Genomic DNA, 17,276 nt, shown 5'->3' with positions numbered 1-17,276 from the left:
ACTAGTATATATATATATTTTTTCTTTTTTTGCTTTTTGCTGGAGAAGGTTTGTGTTGTTGTTTTTAACTATTCTGGATGTCCAACAAGGAATTTAAAATTTTGAAAGAAGAGTAATTAAATTCAGTAACAAGTTCCAAACAGTAAAATTAACCATATGGACAACATTAGCTCACAAGAGCATTTATACTCAAAGTAGAGTAGTTTTTCTCAAAATGAAGACTGCACCAGGCCTCTGTGAGGGAAGCAAGAGACCAAAGCTACAAAGCTCAGCCCATTTTGGAACTTGATGTCACATTGATACTAGTCATCAGAACGCACAGTTACTTATACTAACATCTTTTTCCCAATTATTCTTCTCCTGTTCACCTGCCTCCTGCTCCAACAACTCATTGCTTATGAAAGATCAGAGAGCAAGAAAGAACCAGATTATTTATAGCATCTGTAAAACAAAAAAAAGTTACCCCTGTTCTCTCTCTTCCAAAAATAGGAAAATCACTATACTTTGTTTTGTTACCATGTGACAGAAACATAGAGTAGCTTCTGAGATAAAATCCAAATGAAAAACTTGAGAACAATAAGCTGCTAATTTAAACTAAATTAATTATATATCTAAGTTTCAAAGTTATATGGTAAATGTGATGGTCTTTAGATTGTAGACATAAGTGGAGAATGTGATCAAAAAGTTTGCTAAACTTTTATACTCTCAGACAAACTTTGTCAATAAAAAAATTATCAGCACCCAAGATGGGAAAGTTGGAACATTTCCCATCTCCTCCTGCATCTAGTCTTACAGGTATAATTTCGTTATTTTATTGCGAGTAATATGTACTGTCTAATGTAAATATAACAACATACTCCACAGCAACTTGTATACAATGTATTTTCTCCATTTTTTAGACAGTTCATATAGTTCATTATGCAAATAGCCATGTAGGAAAGAAGACAAGCTGACTTACTTAAGGACCCAAGGTTGTATGTTGCCTCTCTGCTTTATAACTTGTTTATATCTTATACAAAAGCAGCAATTTCACACAAAAATACTTACTATATGTAAATAAGTTCACTGTGCTATGGATAGTCTTAAATTTTTGACTAGGCAACACTGACATTTCCAAACATAAAACACTTTAGAACACAAAACTTTCATTAACAGGCAATAAAGTCTACATGTTATCTTTTGTAGATAGAAATGATACACTAATACATTATTATTAACCTATGTGTGGCTTCATTTATGTTTTCAGTGGTAGTGATTATTTTGCATTAAACTCTGACCAAGTTCTCCCTGAGAGCAACAGAATCTTCTGAAATACAGCTGGTTGGGTTAGGGATGCAATTTGTGGTAAACCTAGACAACCCTTATAAGGTCTCATTAACTGATGTTCTAAGGAAATGATTCACTGACCACAGACAAAACAGAGGCAACAATCTTCCCTGGTTGTTGTCCCATAGCTTATTAACATATGATATGCAGCCCTCGAGCCCTCAACAGATACATTACCCAGTTGGACATTTCCTTTGGCCAACAAATTAGCTATAGGATTCACATAATTTGAACTATCAGCAGTTCTAGACACCAGATGAATCACAGCAGGAACAGTAAAATCTGTTACACGATGAACAAACTTAAAACTCTAATGAAGTATGTTCATCCAGAAGGAAGGAAACACACACATAAAAACACTGTCATCATCAGTTAATTTCACCACATTCTTCAGGATGTATTAAAATAGTATTATTCTAGGGTGTTGTAAATGACTATGAAGAATAGTCATTTACAACACCCTAGAATAATACTATGGATAATAGTCATTTACAACACCCTCAAAGCTACAGTAAGTGAAGACAGAGACTAAATGAGAGAGAATAATTAGCCCACAGAGCTCACAAAAATGATTACCTGATAGTCTGGTTTTGTAAAATAATCCAAAGAGGAGATGTGGTCCAGGAAGATGCTGAATTCTGGAGGGAGATGTTTCAACATAAGCCTATGGTCATATCTCTCCTTAATAGAGCCTACTTGCTCCTAGGAAGTAAAGAGAAAAGGAACTAAAGTCAATTTCTCTTGGCAGTTACATATTAAGAGCCTCTCTAAATAATCTCAAGGGTATGTACCAGGGAATGAGATAGTGAGTAATTAAGTAAAGGCAAGAACTGAGTTTTACCAATAGCTTAATGTACACTGGTTTTAAAGGGGGATGGGATAAGGACTATAATGCAGAACCAAAGGGTAACCTAGAGTTTGGCATCAGTGAACTGAAAGCTCCACAAAAAAAAAAGTTGATCTAAATCTGGTCTATATTTCTTTATCAACACAGGTGTTTACAGTTTTCAAATCAAATGATATAATGTGACAATTAAAAATTAAAAGCTTAACTGACTTATAAAAGAGAAAAAGAGAGAACTAGTGAAAAGAAAAGCTAAGAAGGAGGGCTAGAAATCAAATCGGAAGCAATAATTGTACTTAAATTAGTATCTATTCTCCATGTACACAGAAAAAGTCATAACATTAATTAGATCGCTAATAACATCTCATAGAGAGAAAAATATACATATTTGGATATAGTGAAAGTCACTGCAAATTTTAATTCTCACATGTAAGCATATTCTCAACAAAAATGCCTATCCAGGAGAAATTTTTATTCTTTTCCCTATCAAAATTGATATATCTACTTCCAAAATTACCTTGTCCTTTATTTTTCTCCAAGGCAGCTGACCAACCACAAATTCCACCAACATGTAGAATAAGGACCAAAGGTCATCATGTCTTCCCATTTCCTTCATAAGCAAAACAGAATTCCATCGCATTATATTACAGGTCCTTGTGAGTACATTGTGTTGTCTGAGGCCTAACCCCTGTGTTTCATCTAATTAGGCCTAAAAATTTAAATATATTTCCCATGACTTATCTGGTAAATATCTCTATATATCTACATAGCTATACAGCAATCAGGATGGCAGAACAGATATGCTGAAAAACTTTTTAATATAAAGAATACCCCCAAACCCAGAAATGCTGGATATAATATAATGAACAACCCACTGATTAATAAATGAGTTCATTAAGAAGTAAGAGAAGGTGGATGCTAAGGGCTAGAGGAAAGGGAGAAGGGAAATTAGTGTGTACTGATTACAGAGTTTCAGTGTTGCAAAATGAAAAAGTTCTAGAAAACTGTTGTAAAATAATGTGAATATATGTAACACTACTGAATTGTACACTTAAAAATGGTTAAGATGATAAATTTAATGTTATGTGTTTTTTACCACAATTGTAAAAAAAGAAGTAAAAGGAATCATAAGAGCCAACACTAAAAGAAAGCTGAAATAAGAGAAGCAAGCTGACACTGAAGCTGTAGGTTGGGCTATTTGTGGGGTATCTGTCATAGCTTTTATCAATGAGTTTTATCAATTAGGAAGGGGACAGGTGTAAAAGCACAGCCTACGTAAGATAGAAGTTGTAACTGACATTCCCCTATCTCACTTGCCCCACTGCCCACCATAGAGCTAGGATTCTCAAAAGGCTATCTTTGGTATAGGATTTGGTATGTACATTATATTGCAATATTTTTTTTTTCTGTAGAATTTAACCCTGTCAAAGGGATAAAGTGAGTGGTTAAAAGAGAATTTGCCCTCACAATTTGTTATCAGAGGCCTGTCCCTCTCTCAGATTTGGAGTTTAAACTTATACTGCTTTTGTGGTCTGAGAAATTAAGTCCAGAAATGAAGTGATTTCTGGGTGATCCTGTCCTGTGGCAATGACACATGCAAACAAAATCTTCTTAAGATAAAAGCACCCTTAAATTTAGGATTTCTACGACATCCACCAAGTATAAGCTCGTTATGTGAAATTACAAAATACATTAGAAAGCAGGTTATCATAAGTTAATGACAAGAGAAACTATAAAGAACAGAATTAGATATTCAGGAATTTCAGAAATAGAATTATAGGTTATAGAACATGAAATAAGAATGTTTAAAATGTTTAAACAAAAAATAAAATTAAAGTCATGAGAAAGGAAGCATATTCTATACAAAAAATAAAAAGCCAATTAGATTTGGAAAATGACCAAAGATAACATCTAGAAATAAAAAGTACATTAGAGAAATTAAAAAAATCAGTGGACACATTAAAAAGCTGATCAAACACAGCAGAAAAAAATTAATGAAGATAGATCTGAAGAAATTATGATGCAACACAGAGACAGTTAAAAAATCTGAGTGTGAACTTAAGAGGCACGGAGGACAGAACAAGAAGGTCTAAAATACATCAACTTGGAGATATGAAAAGAGAAGTATAGAGAGAAAAGGAAAGAGGCAATATTTAAAGAAGTAATGTCTGAGAAATTCCAGAATCAATACAAGACATGAATGTTCAGATTTAGGAAGCACAACTCCCAAACCAAATAAATATAAAGAAATCTACAGCTATGAACATGTGAATATATCTGCAGGACACCAAAGACAAAAAGAAGATATCAAAAGTAGTCGAAGAAAAAAGAAAAATTAAATACAAGGTAACAACAATTAAATGAACAATGATCTCAATAGCAACCATAGAACCAGAAGAAAGTAATTTTTTTCAAAATATTGAGATAAAGCAAGTATTAAACAAAGGATTAAAATGTAGGACAACAATGAGATGACGTGAACAGAGTTCCAGTGTTCTAAAAGTCCCTGCACTGTTTGGAAATTATTCATATTAAAAGTTTAAGATCAAGGTCCACCCCTCCTCCCCGCCCCCCCAAAAAACCAGAAAGGGAATGTATTATGTTTAGAAATTACCAAAACAGGGGTGCAGAATATGGAAGAAAAAAAATATATATATTAGAATTATCTGGGAAATCTTTTTAAATTAGACAAGCACCTGTGAAATTTCCACTAGTTGCACTCCTGCATCACCACATAAACTGACAATTGTTGTTGTCACTGTGTGACACACTGTGTGACTGTGTAAAGCATCCTACTCCTCAGGTGTGTTGGGAGCAGAAAAGAAGGGTAAGAACCACTGCTATACAGTATCAAATCCTTCTACCAAGGTCAGATGAGTAACAATAAATAAGCAGGTAACAGAGTAACTTTTATAGCACTCTATGCTAAAGAGGATTTTAAAAGAAATCTCTACTCTTCAAATTAAAAAAAATAAAAAAATATATAATCTCTTTCTAGTAGCTATTTTGGAGCTATAACTATATTAGCTCATATAGTTATTATGATCTCTGAAAATGTTTATTCCTACCTCAGAAAGAATGTCCTATTTCAAAAAGTTGATAAAATTCTGTAATAGAATTAATTAGAAAGCCTAGTACTTCTAAAATTTTGTAAAATTTTATCTTGAAAATAAGAGTACTTTCTTTTTTAAGGCAGAATAACTGACTAGATGCCATAAAATAAAGCAACACTGAATCAAACTAAATGAGTTAAAATGTTTGGCAGAGAGCTGTATACTGATAAAAATACTTTTCCTATTTTCAATCCATAATCACATCATAAGAAACCAAAAGAAATGGAGCATAGCACATGAGACCTCAGCATACTCTTCCTATTATATTTAGCATTGGTCAAATTTTCATTCAAGCAATTTTGGCTTCAAATAACAAAAACGAGGTACCAAAGATCAAGAAAAGATGTATGTTTTATCAAGGAATCACTTGTTAAATTTCTCAATTCCATCCAAACAAGTTCAAGGATTGAGAATCCATAAAATATCCACCTTTCCTACTCATAATTAAAGTTCAGGATGAGAAAAAAATCAGAGAACAACAGGACAGAGAGAGAGAAAGAGAGAGAGAGAGAGAGAGAACTAGTGAGGGAGGCAGGCAGGCAGGCAGGCAGGCAGAGACAGAGAGACAGAGACAGAGAAATTTTAAAAATTTAATCCAAGAGGAAAAGAATAATTTACTAAGATAACAAATTTTAAGTTGTCTGCACTTGAGATCTTTGTGAAAACAAAAGGTTTGATGGAGAGAGGCTATCACAGATTAAATGTATATTACATAAAATGATGACCCCTATATTTCTTTAGGTATTGACAGTATGATATTCCCAAATAACTTCTTAAAATAGAACACAAATGTTATGTTTTTTCAAAATTCTATATTAGCTTTGTTAATACTTACTTATACCTAGGACACAAGATTCCCCATGACATATACTTAGTTATTATCTTTTCTGGCAAATCCAATTTTACTTTCTATGCAGTTGCACGCATTTGTTATCCAACATACAGCTTACCATGCATTGGTATTACTAACACCTTTCTCTCTGCTCCAAAAAACTTTCTACATCTTTGTACTCTAATGTAAGGAAGTCAATCTGATTCAAGCCATCAGCTTGCTTACACAGATACAACTCTAGTTCAGATACCTACCCTGTTCCGATGAGCATTGATTGATGCATAACGAACTGTCCCTCGAAAGCCTGCCACAGCTCGAGGCTACAACAAAACCAAGCAAAGATTAAATGAGCTTTAGATTCGGTACACTTGAGCACATGAAGTAGATATGAGAAAAATATGCATTACTGTCATAATAAAACACAATTTAAATTTCTAACTTTTTCTTTTGAAATTATAAAAAATTAGAGATCAGGTTAAAAAAACAGCAATAACATTATGGTTATCAATGAGTCTCATTTTTTTTCTACCTACACGTTTAAATAAAGTAGTATTTATTATAAGTAAATTCCGTACATTTGAAAACATTAAATTCTTTCAATATACCCAGAATCATACCAAGAATCATAGTCTATATATTAATATTCAGGCTCTGGTTACAAATAAGTATACTGAGACCATGAGGAATCTCTAAGTAATCTAAGATGCCAACTTCTTCATGTCTTGGCAATTTCATTCAAATTCAATTCAAATACAGTGGCAACTTATGTCCCTCCCTATAAATGCAATTCATATATTCATAAATTCAAGTTAATGTGGCAGGTACTGGGAATAAATCCATATATGAATAATGCATGATCCCAGTTCTCAGAGAGCTCTACTTAGAATAAAGTCCAAACTCTTATTTGGCCTACAAAATATTCCATGACCTGGCATTGGCCTCATTCCAAAACGGATTTATTTGTGGTTTCTCTTACAATCAATTTTATTTCTAGCTCAAGACTTTGCACTTGCTAGTCTCTTCAGTTAGAATGCTATCTCTCTGTATGCCTTCAATGGTTAGCTCTTCTACGTCATATTTAAACCCTCTGCTCAAATGTCACTCACTTCCTCAAAGAAATATTCCTTAATCATCCTAATCTAAAACTACCCACCCTGCAATGTCACTTTATTTTTCTACTCTGCTTTATTTTTTTCTCATAACACTTTTCATCACCTAAAATTACTTTTATTTATATTTTTACTTATTTATTGCCTATCTTCTACCATAGGAATATAAACTCTATAATGGCAGGGTCTTTGTCTTGTTCATTTTACAGACATAGATACAGGTTCTGAGAGCTAAGTAAATTTGTCTCAGGACACAGAATTAATGTGATAAAACCAGACATCAACAAAGGTCTTTTGACTTGAAGTCATACAGTTTTCCATTCTACTGCTTCATAAAGATCAAGTCAGTACACTAAAGATTCATGGATGACACTATAACAGCTTGATATGAAAACTGACAAATTTGAAAATGATAAGACTCAATAATTTTTATTATTTTTCTATTAATTTCAAATTATCCTCAATTAAAATGTATTATTTTTGTAGTCAGAAAAAGACTATAATAAATTTTATTTTAAAAATCTTTGGTTATCAGAATCATTTTGGTCATATTGCTATAGCATAAGATAAAAACATTCTATGTATTCCTCTGTTTGCTCATTTTTGCAATGTTTAATCTACTCAAATTAGTTGTCTATTTCTTCTTTCATGAAATTCTCCCTTTCCTTTTAATTATTCCTTTTTGTTTTTAAGATTTAACTATTTAAAAAATACTTCGCATTTAAGGACAAGTCTCAGTAATCAAAATATTCTGCAATCTACTTAAATCTCTTTTATTTTCTTAGCTGCCGTTCATTAAAAATCATAGTCAGTAGATCTCAATATTTCCCTAAAATATCATGATTAAGAAAAATATCTAATATTCTCAATTTGGTTGATGAAATTATGAGGTTGGAGGCTTCTTTTTCTAGAAGAAAAATGTGTAAGAGAATATATATGAAAGCCTTTCTCTTTACTAAATAACATTTCAGAAGTTGTACTTTTATTCATTACCTAAAAAGAGCCTTCACTAACACAAAAATTTTTTTTGTAGCACATAATTTTGCCCAGTTATTTTCATTCAATAACTGTCAGGATGAAATATCCAGACCTATTATCATATTCTGTAGCTGAGCCCGAGGTTAAATGGGCACCTAGACTACTCCCGATGGATTCTAGCCAAGATAAGTCCAGAAGACTCTTTCCAGTTAAGAAAGCCCCTGTCCTGGCTCTGATCTTATTTCTGCCATGGGAAGGTTGAAATATAGGTAAAGAGACATCAACTGTTTAAAGAGATCTTGATGTGACTCATCAAAGAAATAATATGTCAAGAAAATTCAGCCACTTTATACAATGCAGAAAAGACAACTTAACACAATTGGGCAAAATAACTATATACACAAATAATTCTAGTTAAAGGTTCTGAACATTATCAGCAAAGTACAACGAGCTATTAAAGCCTAGGAGTGGTAAGGATTAGGTTTCATTTGGTGGAAAAGAAGAAGGAAAAGTCCTAAGAAGAAGGCAACATTTAACTGGGCCTTGACAAAGGTCATCTCTTGAAACTTCCCTGATTGATAGCACTTTGGCAATATCTATCAAAATTACAAACACACATATTTTCTCTGACTCAGCAATCTCACTACTAGAAATTTATCCTATATACTTGCATGTGTGCAAAAATAATGGATATACAAATTCATTCACTACATTAGTTTTGATAGCAAAAGACTGGAAGAAAAACAAATGTTCATCAACAGGGGGCTGATTAAATAAATTCCAGTACATCCATATAATGGAATACACTTTGCAACTGCAAAAAAAGAATGAAGAAGCTCTGTATTCTGATATGGAAAGATACACCCTAGATACACTGTTAAATGAAAAGTGCAGAATGTACATCATACTACCTTTTGAATCAAAAACAGAAAAATGAGAACATACATCCATATTTGTTTTATATGTACAAAGAAATTCTGGAAGAATACATTAAGGAACTAATAATAATATAGCTACCTAAAGGAAGAAGGAGGGATAAGGGCATATAGGAAATGAGTGGATTTGGAATAGCAAGAGTGAAATGGAGGTTTGTTTCATGCTTTATTTTTTAACTTTTTTCAAGTCAGGTTTATTGAGATATAATTTACATACAGTAAAATTCATACTTTAGGTGTACACCGTGCTATGAGTTTTGACAAAGATATATAGTCATGTAGCTACCACTGCCATCAAGGTATAGAATATCTCTCTCACCTCAAGAGTCCCTTAACACCCTTCGTAGTCAATATCCCTTCCCCTCTACTCCCAGTCTCTGGCAACCTCTGATTTCTGCCCACCACTATTCTTAGAATTATCTGGGATTTTTAAGGGTTTAACCATTCTAAATATTGTGTAGTGGTATCTCATTGTGGTTTTAATTTGCATATCCCTGATAACTAAAGGTGCTCGGCATTTGTTAATATACTTATTTGCTACCTGTAGTATCTCTTCTTTGATGAAATTTCTATTCAAATCATTTCCTCTTTTCTACTGTTTTTGTTTTTTATTGAGTTGAGTTGTTTATAGATTCTGGATATAAGTCCTTGGTCAGATATGTGTTTTGTGAATATTTTCCCCAGTATGTAAGCTGATTATTCATTTGCTTAATAGTGTCTTTCAAAATGCAGAAGTGTTAAATTTTGATGAAATTTTGATTTTTAGTTTTGTAATATATATAGTATTATATTTCCAAAATTGTATTTAAAAAACATCTTTAAAGAAAAAAAAAAGTAAAAAGTGAAAGTAGTTAACAACCTAAGAGCATGTTTTATTAAAATAAATACATAGACAGTTGAATGAAAATGAAAGAAAAAGTATATTGGGACTAGAGGAACTGACAGAATTACAACAGGAAGAAGAAAATGCATTTTAAGTAAAAACGAAACAATAAACAATGCCAAAAGGAAGAAAAGTACAGTTAGTGTTAAGGAAAAGATTTTGGTATGACAAAAGCAAATGGTAAGAGAAAATGGAAAAGTTGGTTGTAATGAGATTAAAGATGGTCTTGGATGTCATATTCAGTTGTTTGGTTTATAATGTGCAGTCAAATTGAATTGATAAAAAATTTTTAAGTGATACAACTGAGAAAGTGCTTGAGATTTTTACTCTGCTAAAAGTATTCAAGATTCCAGAGAAGGCAGGGAGATTGGTGAGGAAACTATTTTAATAATTCAAGCAAGAAAGCACAATATCTGTACAAGGACAGAAGCAGTATGAATGTGAAGAAGGGGTTGGATGTTAGAGACAGAATAAACTCACAGAAGAATAAATCTAGAAAGAGAAGACAAGGACTCTAGGCATGAGCCCAGACCTACTGCCAACCAAAGGGAGAGAATCAGCGGGGAGAAAAAGCATGAAGAATTATGTAATAAAACCCCCCGAAAGAAATAAGAAAATAAAAAATTCTGTACATGTAACAGAGAAAAAGACTTCTAAAAATTTTCTTAATTAGGCCACTATATCTCCAGGCCCTGGAATTTTCAGCTGAATGGTTAGGAAGGAGAAAACATGGCATTCCAAGAGCTTAGACACAAGGGGCCAATGTGAGATGCCAGCTGAAGGGGTAAGAAAACTGGGGCATGCTTTAAACCAAGAGAAAAAAAAAAAATAAGCATGCAGATTGAAATCATTAAGAAAATAGAAATTCAACTCTAAAACTGTATAGAGCTAAGTATTATAAACATATACAGTTCAGGACTTCTTTGTACCTCATATCCCTATTTAATGTAACTAATATATCTTAAAGGTGATAAATAGTACAGGCTCTCAAAACCAACCACATAAACAACTCACTAGTGTCAAAGATACTATTCACCATTCTCTTTGTAATGCATGCTGACTGATGATCCTATACCATAGTTTGGTAAATAAACACACATTTATGTTTTGAGGGAATTTCTTTGTGATGATGGAAGAGTTTTGTATACTGACTGTGGTGCTGATTATAATGAATCTATACATGTGACAAAATTTCAAATACCACTTCCCCATACCCTCCCAAAAAGTACATGTAAAAAATAGTGACATCTGACTCAGGTCTGTACTTGAGTTAATAACAGTATATCAATAGCAATTTCCCAGTTTTGACAATGTACTATGATTATGTAAGGTATTATCATCAGGGGAAGTTAGGTAAAGGGCACATGGTAACCATACTATTTTATAATAGCTCCTTGAATCTGCTCCACACCCCAAAACAACTACTCTTGAGTCTACAGAAGAGAGAAGAAAGCAAAGCAAGGGACTAGTTAATGCAAAATTTAGAATGGAGGTTATGTATAGGGCTGCAACGGCCAATGTAACAGCAACTTCAAACTAAATGAAATTAAAAATTCAGTTCCTTGTTTGCTCTGGTCACAATTCAAGTGCTCAATAGCCATATGTTGCTAGAGGCCACCATATCAGACAATGCAGTTACAGGACATTTCCATCTTCACAGTAAGTTCCACTGGACAGTGCTGCTCAGGGAAGGAAAAGGGATATGATCAGGAAGGTGGCACAGCATGCCTCTAAGGTGATAATGAGCTATTTCTTAACCTAGATGGAGGACATGGATGTTTTAATATTCTTAAAATTTATATATGTGTTTTTTACACTATTTTGGAATATATACAGCGAGACAAAAAAAAAATCAAAATATCGTTTTTTTCATATAACGTGATGGCATACCTAGACAATCCAAGCAACTCAATTCAGGTTTCCTTAAAGCAATAAATAAATCTACAAAGGCAACTTCTGATTTTATATTAGTGGAACAATATGAGTGATTTCAATCATAATCATGATCCAAAAGCATGAAATTCATTTTATTTGAGATTTAAGAGACATTTATAGAAAATAATGAAATCCTACTGGCATAAAAACCCTAAAAGGAACTGGCTATTAATACACAAATAAAGGGGAAGTACACTCCTTACACAGCCCAGGCCTCGTTCCACCACCATAGCACTCTCTCTTCCATAGTGCTAACCCAATTCTTGGACTAAACTGTACTTCTAAACAAGCAGCTAAAAGATATCTGGAAAAAAACATACAATTGTACTGACGATTATATCTTAAATTATCATATTACTTAAGTGAACTTTCAGAACAGCCCAGCAATCTATTTTCCTAGTCAGTTTACTCTCTGCCTCTCCATGATAACTGTTTCACATGTCCTCTTTTCTCAACTTCCAAGACCATTCTGCATTCTCAGCGAAAGGCCTTGATTTTTTCACTGAGAAAATAAAAGTCATGAGACTTCAGCTTCCCACTACCAAATTTAAATGCCTATCTGTATCTGTGTTCACTTATTCTGCCTTTTCTCAGAACAGAACAGTGTTCTTGCTCTTATATAATGGGCTAATAACCTCACCATTTGTGCCAGGATTCCTTCCCCTCTCAGCTATGCAAGAACTTGGCTCCTACAATGGTTCCTGCTCTGTCCTACATTATTGAAAATTCTTTCATGCTTCCTGGAGCATTACTATCAGTATACAAGCATGCTATAACAACTATCTTTTTTTTTTTTTTAATTAGGGAAGGAAAGAAAAATGGATTTGACTGCCCTTTCAACTACTTCCCTGTTTTACCCCTCCTCTTTAGAACAAAACGAACTCCTCCAGAGAGTTGCCTATACTTCCTTTCCCCACTTCCTATCCACAACTCTCTCTATAACCTACTCTATGTAGGTAATCCAGAGGGTCAGTTCTCAGTTTCCACCTTATCTGACCTAGCAGTAGCATCTGATGCAGGTGACAACCCCATAAAACTTGAAACACTTTCTTCACTTGGTTCCCAAGATATCATACTCTCCTGATTTTTCTCCTACTTCGCTGACTGATCCTCCCCCTCATTCTTCTTGGCTAACTCATAGTTCTTCTGTATCTATCATCAAGTTGCTAAAGTGCTCCCAATGACTCAGATTCAGAACCTCTTTTCTTATCTAGCTATATATACTTTCTCCCTACCTGATCAAACCTATTCTATTTTTTTAAATTACCATTTATTTTTAAACATTGCAAGTAAATGATTAGTAAATTTATATTATCTCCAGCTCTGATTTCTCCTTTGAGATAACAGATCACCATATAATATCACCTTCTTGTTATTTCCATCTGGAATCTAACGGCATCTCAAACTTAACTTCTAGAAACTAGAACTGCTGTTTTTCACTCATCGAACCTGTTCCTCATCCTTCCCCAACCAAACTTAGTAGCATGACCACTGACTCAGGACAAAAATTTTGAAGTCATTCTTGACTCTTTTCCTCTCATATCCTAATATTGAATCCAGAAAAGTCTTAGTAAATCTGTTTTAAAATAAGTCTTAAATATGATTATTTCTCACCATCTTCACTGTACCACCCTAAAGCCCCAGGTCTCTACCACCATCAGTGATCACTGGACCATGACACAGGTCTTCCAAACTGTCTTTCTGATTCCACTCTTTCTCTCAATAGTCTCTTCTTCATAGCCGGAGTGACTTTTTAAAAAACATGTTCTGAAAACTTAAAAACTGTTATTTAGAATAGAAATGGGATTCCAGAAATATATTAAAATCCAATAAATGACATAGAACCTAAGTTCTTTATCTGCCTAGCTACCAATTAACACGAGAACACTGATAAAACCAAAAATAGTCTTCCCACAATTTCCAGGCAATTAAATTCTCATGTGGTTGTGTTTTAATCTACTTCTGTATATAACTCTACTATATAGTTGGCTAATTGACAGCTCAAGTATACAACAACCATGCTCAAAATTTTCCAAAAGCTTCCTTTCACACTTAGAATAAAATCTATCTCTTTACAAAATCATATATAATCTGGGGCCTACCCACCTCTTAAACCTAGTCTCTCTCCACTTACCCCCTTATTATGCTATGCTTGGCTAGGCTATTTCTACAGTGGCTTCCCTGCTTTTCCTTGAACACACCAAATTTATGCTGCCTCAGTGCCTTTGCACTTGCTGTTCCCTTTGCCTGGAACACTTTCATTCCAGATATTTACATGGCTTGCTCTCATACTTAATTCAATGCTCAACTCAATACGTCTTTAGAGAAGTCTTTTCTAATACCTTTAAAACAGTTGTCGTCCTCACTGCCTATCACTCTCTGTTAACACTCTGCTTTGTGTTTCTTCATAGCATTTATCACTATTTAAAATTATATATTTATTTGTGTATGATGTCTTCTCCACTAAAATTTAACCTCCATAAGATACTCATTTTGGTCTGCATGTTCACGCTGTAGTCTCAGCACCTCCATCCATGCCTCACATATAATATGTGCTCATTAAATGTTATATGAGTGAAAAAAAAATAACCTGATAATATTCTAAAAACTAAAAAAGATACCTGCAATAGAAATAAGATTCCAGAAATATATTCAAATAAAGTAAGCTAAACGGAAACTAAATTCATCACCTGCCTTGCTACCTATTAATGCAAGACCTTCACTCAAACCAAAAGGATTCTCTAGTGCTTAAATGCTTATGTGCCCACGTTTTAATATAATTTACATTTATGTATACAACTCTATTATTATATAATTAGCTCATTCAAAACCAGTGTTCCAACTTCTGTGCAATTAATTTGCTAAACATGAAAGTCATAATCAGTATCAAGTTAAAACAAAACTAAAAGTAAAAAGTAGATGTAAGTGTAATAACTGTAGTGGGAGACCAACTACCGTTACGAAAACATGAGGAGCTCCACCAAGCTGCTCCCCAGTAACACTGGTGAAAATTATTTTAAAAAATAACTAAAGCCTCTAGAAACGGTCCTTGGGGCAAACAACAAATGAAGAAACATCTATTCAAGAAAACCTATGAAAATTCAGTAAAAAAGGCTAGAGTCTGTGGTATCTGAACCAAAACTGCTCCATCCCTCCTCTCTTCCAGATCAGTGAGGATGGCTCCACTCCAGACTGCTGCAGCCAAGACACAGGGCTCCTGAATAGAGCCTTAAGAATTAAAGACTTTTTGAACTTTACAAAATGGATTTTATGGGAATTATGACAGTAATGTCAACTGGAGCATAATGGGAATACCATTAGGGTGTGATCAGAATGCCCAAAATCACAGAAATGTTAGCCATTCAGCCACAACAGCCATTGATAACCCCCGGACTCCTGAAGCTGATAAGCATAAGGATTCCACCCTGTAAGGACCATATTAGCTGAACACCTCAGAGAAATGATACTCAAGCCTGACAGAGAGTATCACTAACAGATATGCTGAGAGCTGAAGACCCTGACCTTCTGCTTGTTGTAGCAGGCTTGGGACTGACGAGAAACCTATCCATGCCACCAGTCAACAGAGCTCACTTTGGAGACGGTAAAGACTTTCATCCCGTCACTGTCATGTAAGAAAGACTCTGTACTTCTGCTCTCTGTGTGCTGTCTATTAACCTGCATGGACACCTGATTGGTTTATTTGAGAAGGTTCCACTCAATAAACCAGGCATTGTGGAAAGACACAAACGCATTTAAGAGTGTTACTTTGAAGGTAGCTGCTTTCCTTGCTCATGATAGCTCCCTTCTTCTCTACTTCCCATCCAGAGGGCTTTCTTACCATAGGAGCAGAATTTCAGCATCACTCATCCCCCAGCTGCCTGTTGCTGAGCAGGCTAAGTTCTGGAAAAGTGCAGGTGGAGATGTGGAAGCTCCTAGCTTTCTCACGGAATGGAGCCTCTACTTTGGGCATAGTGTGCTGAGAATACTGGGGTCCCAACTGTCCTTCTCCTGGCTCATGAGGCAACAATTGCATTCCAGGAGAGGCAAATAGAGAGACTTCAGACTACTGTTCCCAACTCAATGCCAGGGCTCAGCTCTTAATGTGAGTATGTCACTCAGAGACCAGCATATCATAGTCCTCATTCCCAACTCCAGAGCCCTGGCTCAGAGATTTTCCCCAGGGATAGAAGAAAAAAAAAAATACATCCTAATCTTTTCCTAAAGGAAATTATTTCATTTGCAACAGTTAAGTTAACCTAAAACTCCTCTCAAAAATAGTGGAGGTTGGTACAGCCACTATAGAAAACAGTATGGAGGTTCTTCGAAAAACTAAGAATTGATCTATTATATGATCTAGCAATCCTTCTACTGGGTATTTACCCCCAAAGACTTGAAAACTCATATTCGAAAAGATATTTGCACACCGATGTTCACAGCAGCATTATTCACAGTGGCCAGGACATGGAAGCAACCGAAGTGTTCTACAATAGATGATTAGCTAAAGAAGCTGTGGTACATAATATTCCACAGTGGAATATTATTCAGCCATAAGAAGAGATGAAATACTGCCATTTGTGACGACAGGGATGGACCTCGAGATAATCACGCTAAGTGAAATAAGCCAGAAAAAGTGGATAATCACATGATATCACTTATATGTGAGATATAAATCTAAAAGCAACAAAGGACAGGACAAACAGAGACTCATGGACATGGACTATAGACTAGTGGTTACCAGAGGGTAGGGGGTCGGGGAGGAGCGGGGAGGTAGACAGTGTAAAGGGGGTCATATATAGAGGGATAGGGGAGGGTGAAGTGGGTAAAGGGGATCAAATATATGGTAGCTGAAGGAAACAGGACTTTGGGTGATAAACATACAATAGAATATACAGATGTCAAATATAATGTACACCTGAAAATTATATAATTGTATTAACCAATGTTACCCTAATAAACTTAATTAAAAAAAAATAGTGGAGGTTGTGATAAAGGGAATTGAAAGGATCTTGGTAGACCTAATGAAGATATAGCCTAGACTGTAGACCCAACAGGGGAGAACCAGAGGAATAAGACAGATGGGAGCAGCCCTCCTGCAGTTTGAGCAAAGAGAAACTATTTCATTTTAGGAGGCACAACTTAATTAGATTAGTTTATCAAGGAATTTGTGCCTTAGGGCACAGTTGTAAACAATAGAGCATCAACCATCAATCAATTAGTGGAGCTTAACACTATGTGTTGGGGGTGGGTCGTGAGGAGAATAGACCACTAAACTAATCCTGTTGTCACTGAACAAATAAAAAAGCAAATAACAATAACAAGCC

The 17,276-nt window shown here is 34.6% G+C and overlaps 1 protein-coding gene across 3 annotated transcripts in view; it reads right to left on the bottom strand.

Annotated features, from left to right (window-relative positions):
• TTBK2 (tau tubulin kinase 2) overlaps positions 1-17,276 on the bottom strand; it is a 117,750-nt gene that overhangs the window by 36,091 nt on the left and 64,383 nt on the right. For all 3 annotated transcript variants that reach the window (XM_006920449.3, XM_025038824.1, XM_015596002.2), the window contains 3 exons: positions 6,370-6,435; positions 2,688-2,780; positions 1,903-2,028 (listed from right to left, as the gene is read on the bottom strand). In XM_006920449.3, coding sequence (XP_006920511.1) covers positions 1,903-2,028; positions 2,688-2,780; positions 6,370-6,435 — 285 coding nt within the window. The remainder of the gene's footprint in view (positions 1-1,902; positions 2,029-2,687; positions 2,781-6,369; positions 6,436-17,276) is intronic.

The sequence above is a fragment of the Pteropus alecto genome, unplaced genomic scaffold (assembly GCF_000325575.1).
Source record: "Pteropus alecto unplaced genomic scaffold, ASM32557v1 scaffold86, whole genome shotgun sequence".
Taxonomy (NCBI): domain Eukaryota; kingdom Metazoa; phylum Chordata; class Mammalia; order Chiroptera; family Pteropodidae; genus Pteropus; species Pteropus alecto.
The sequence above is the reverse complement of the archived record's forward strand: the minus strand, read 5'-3'. Positions and strand labels throughout refer to the sequence as shown.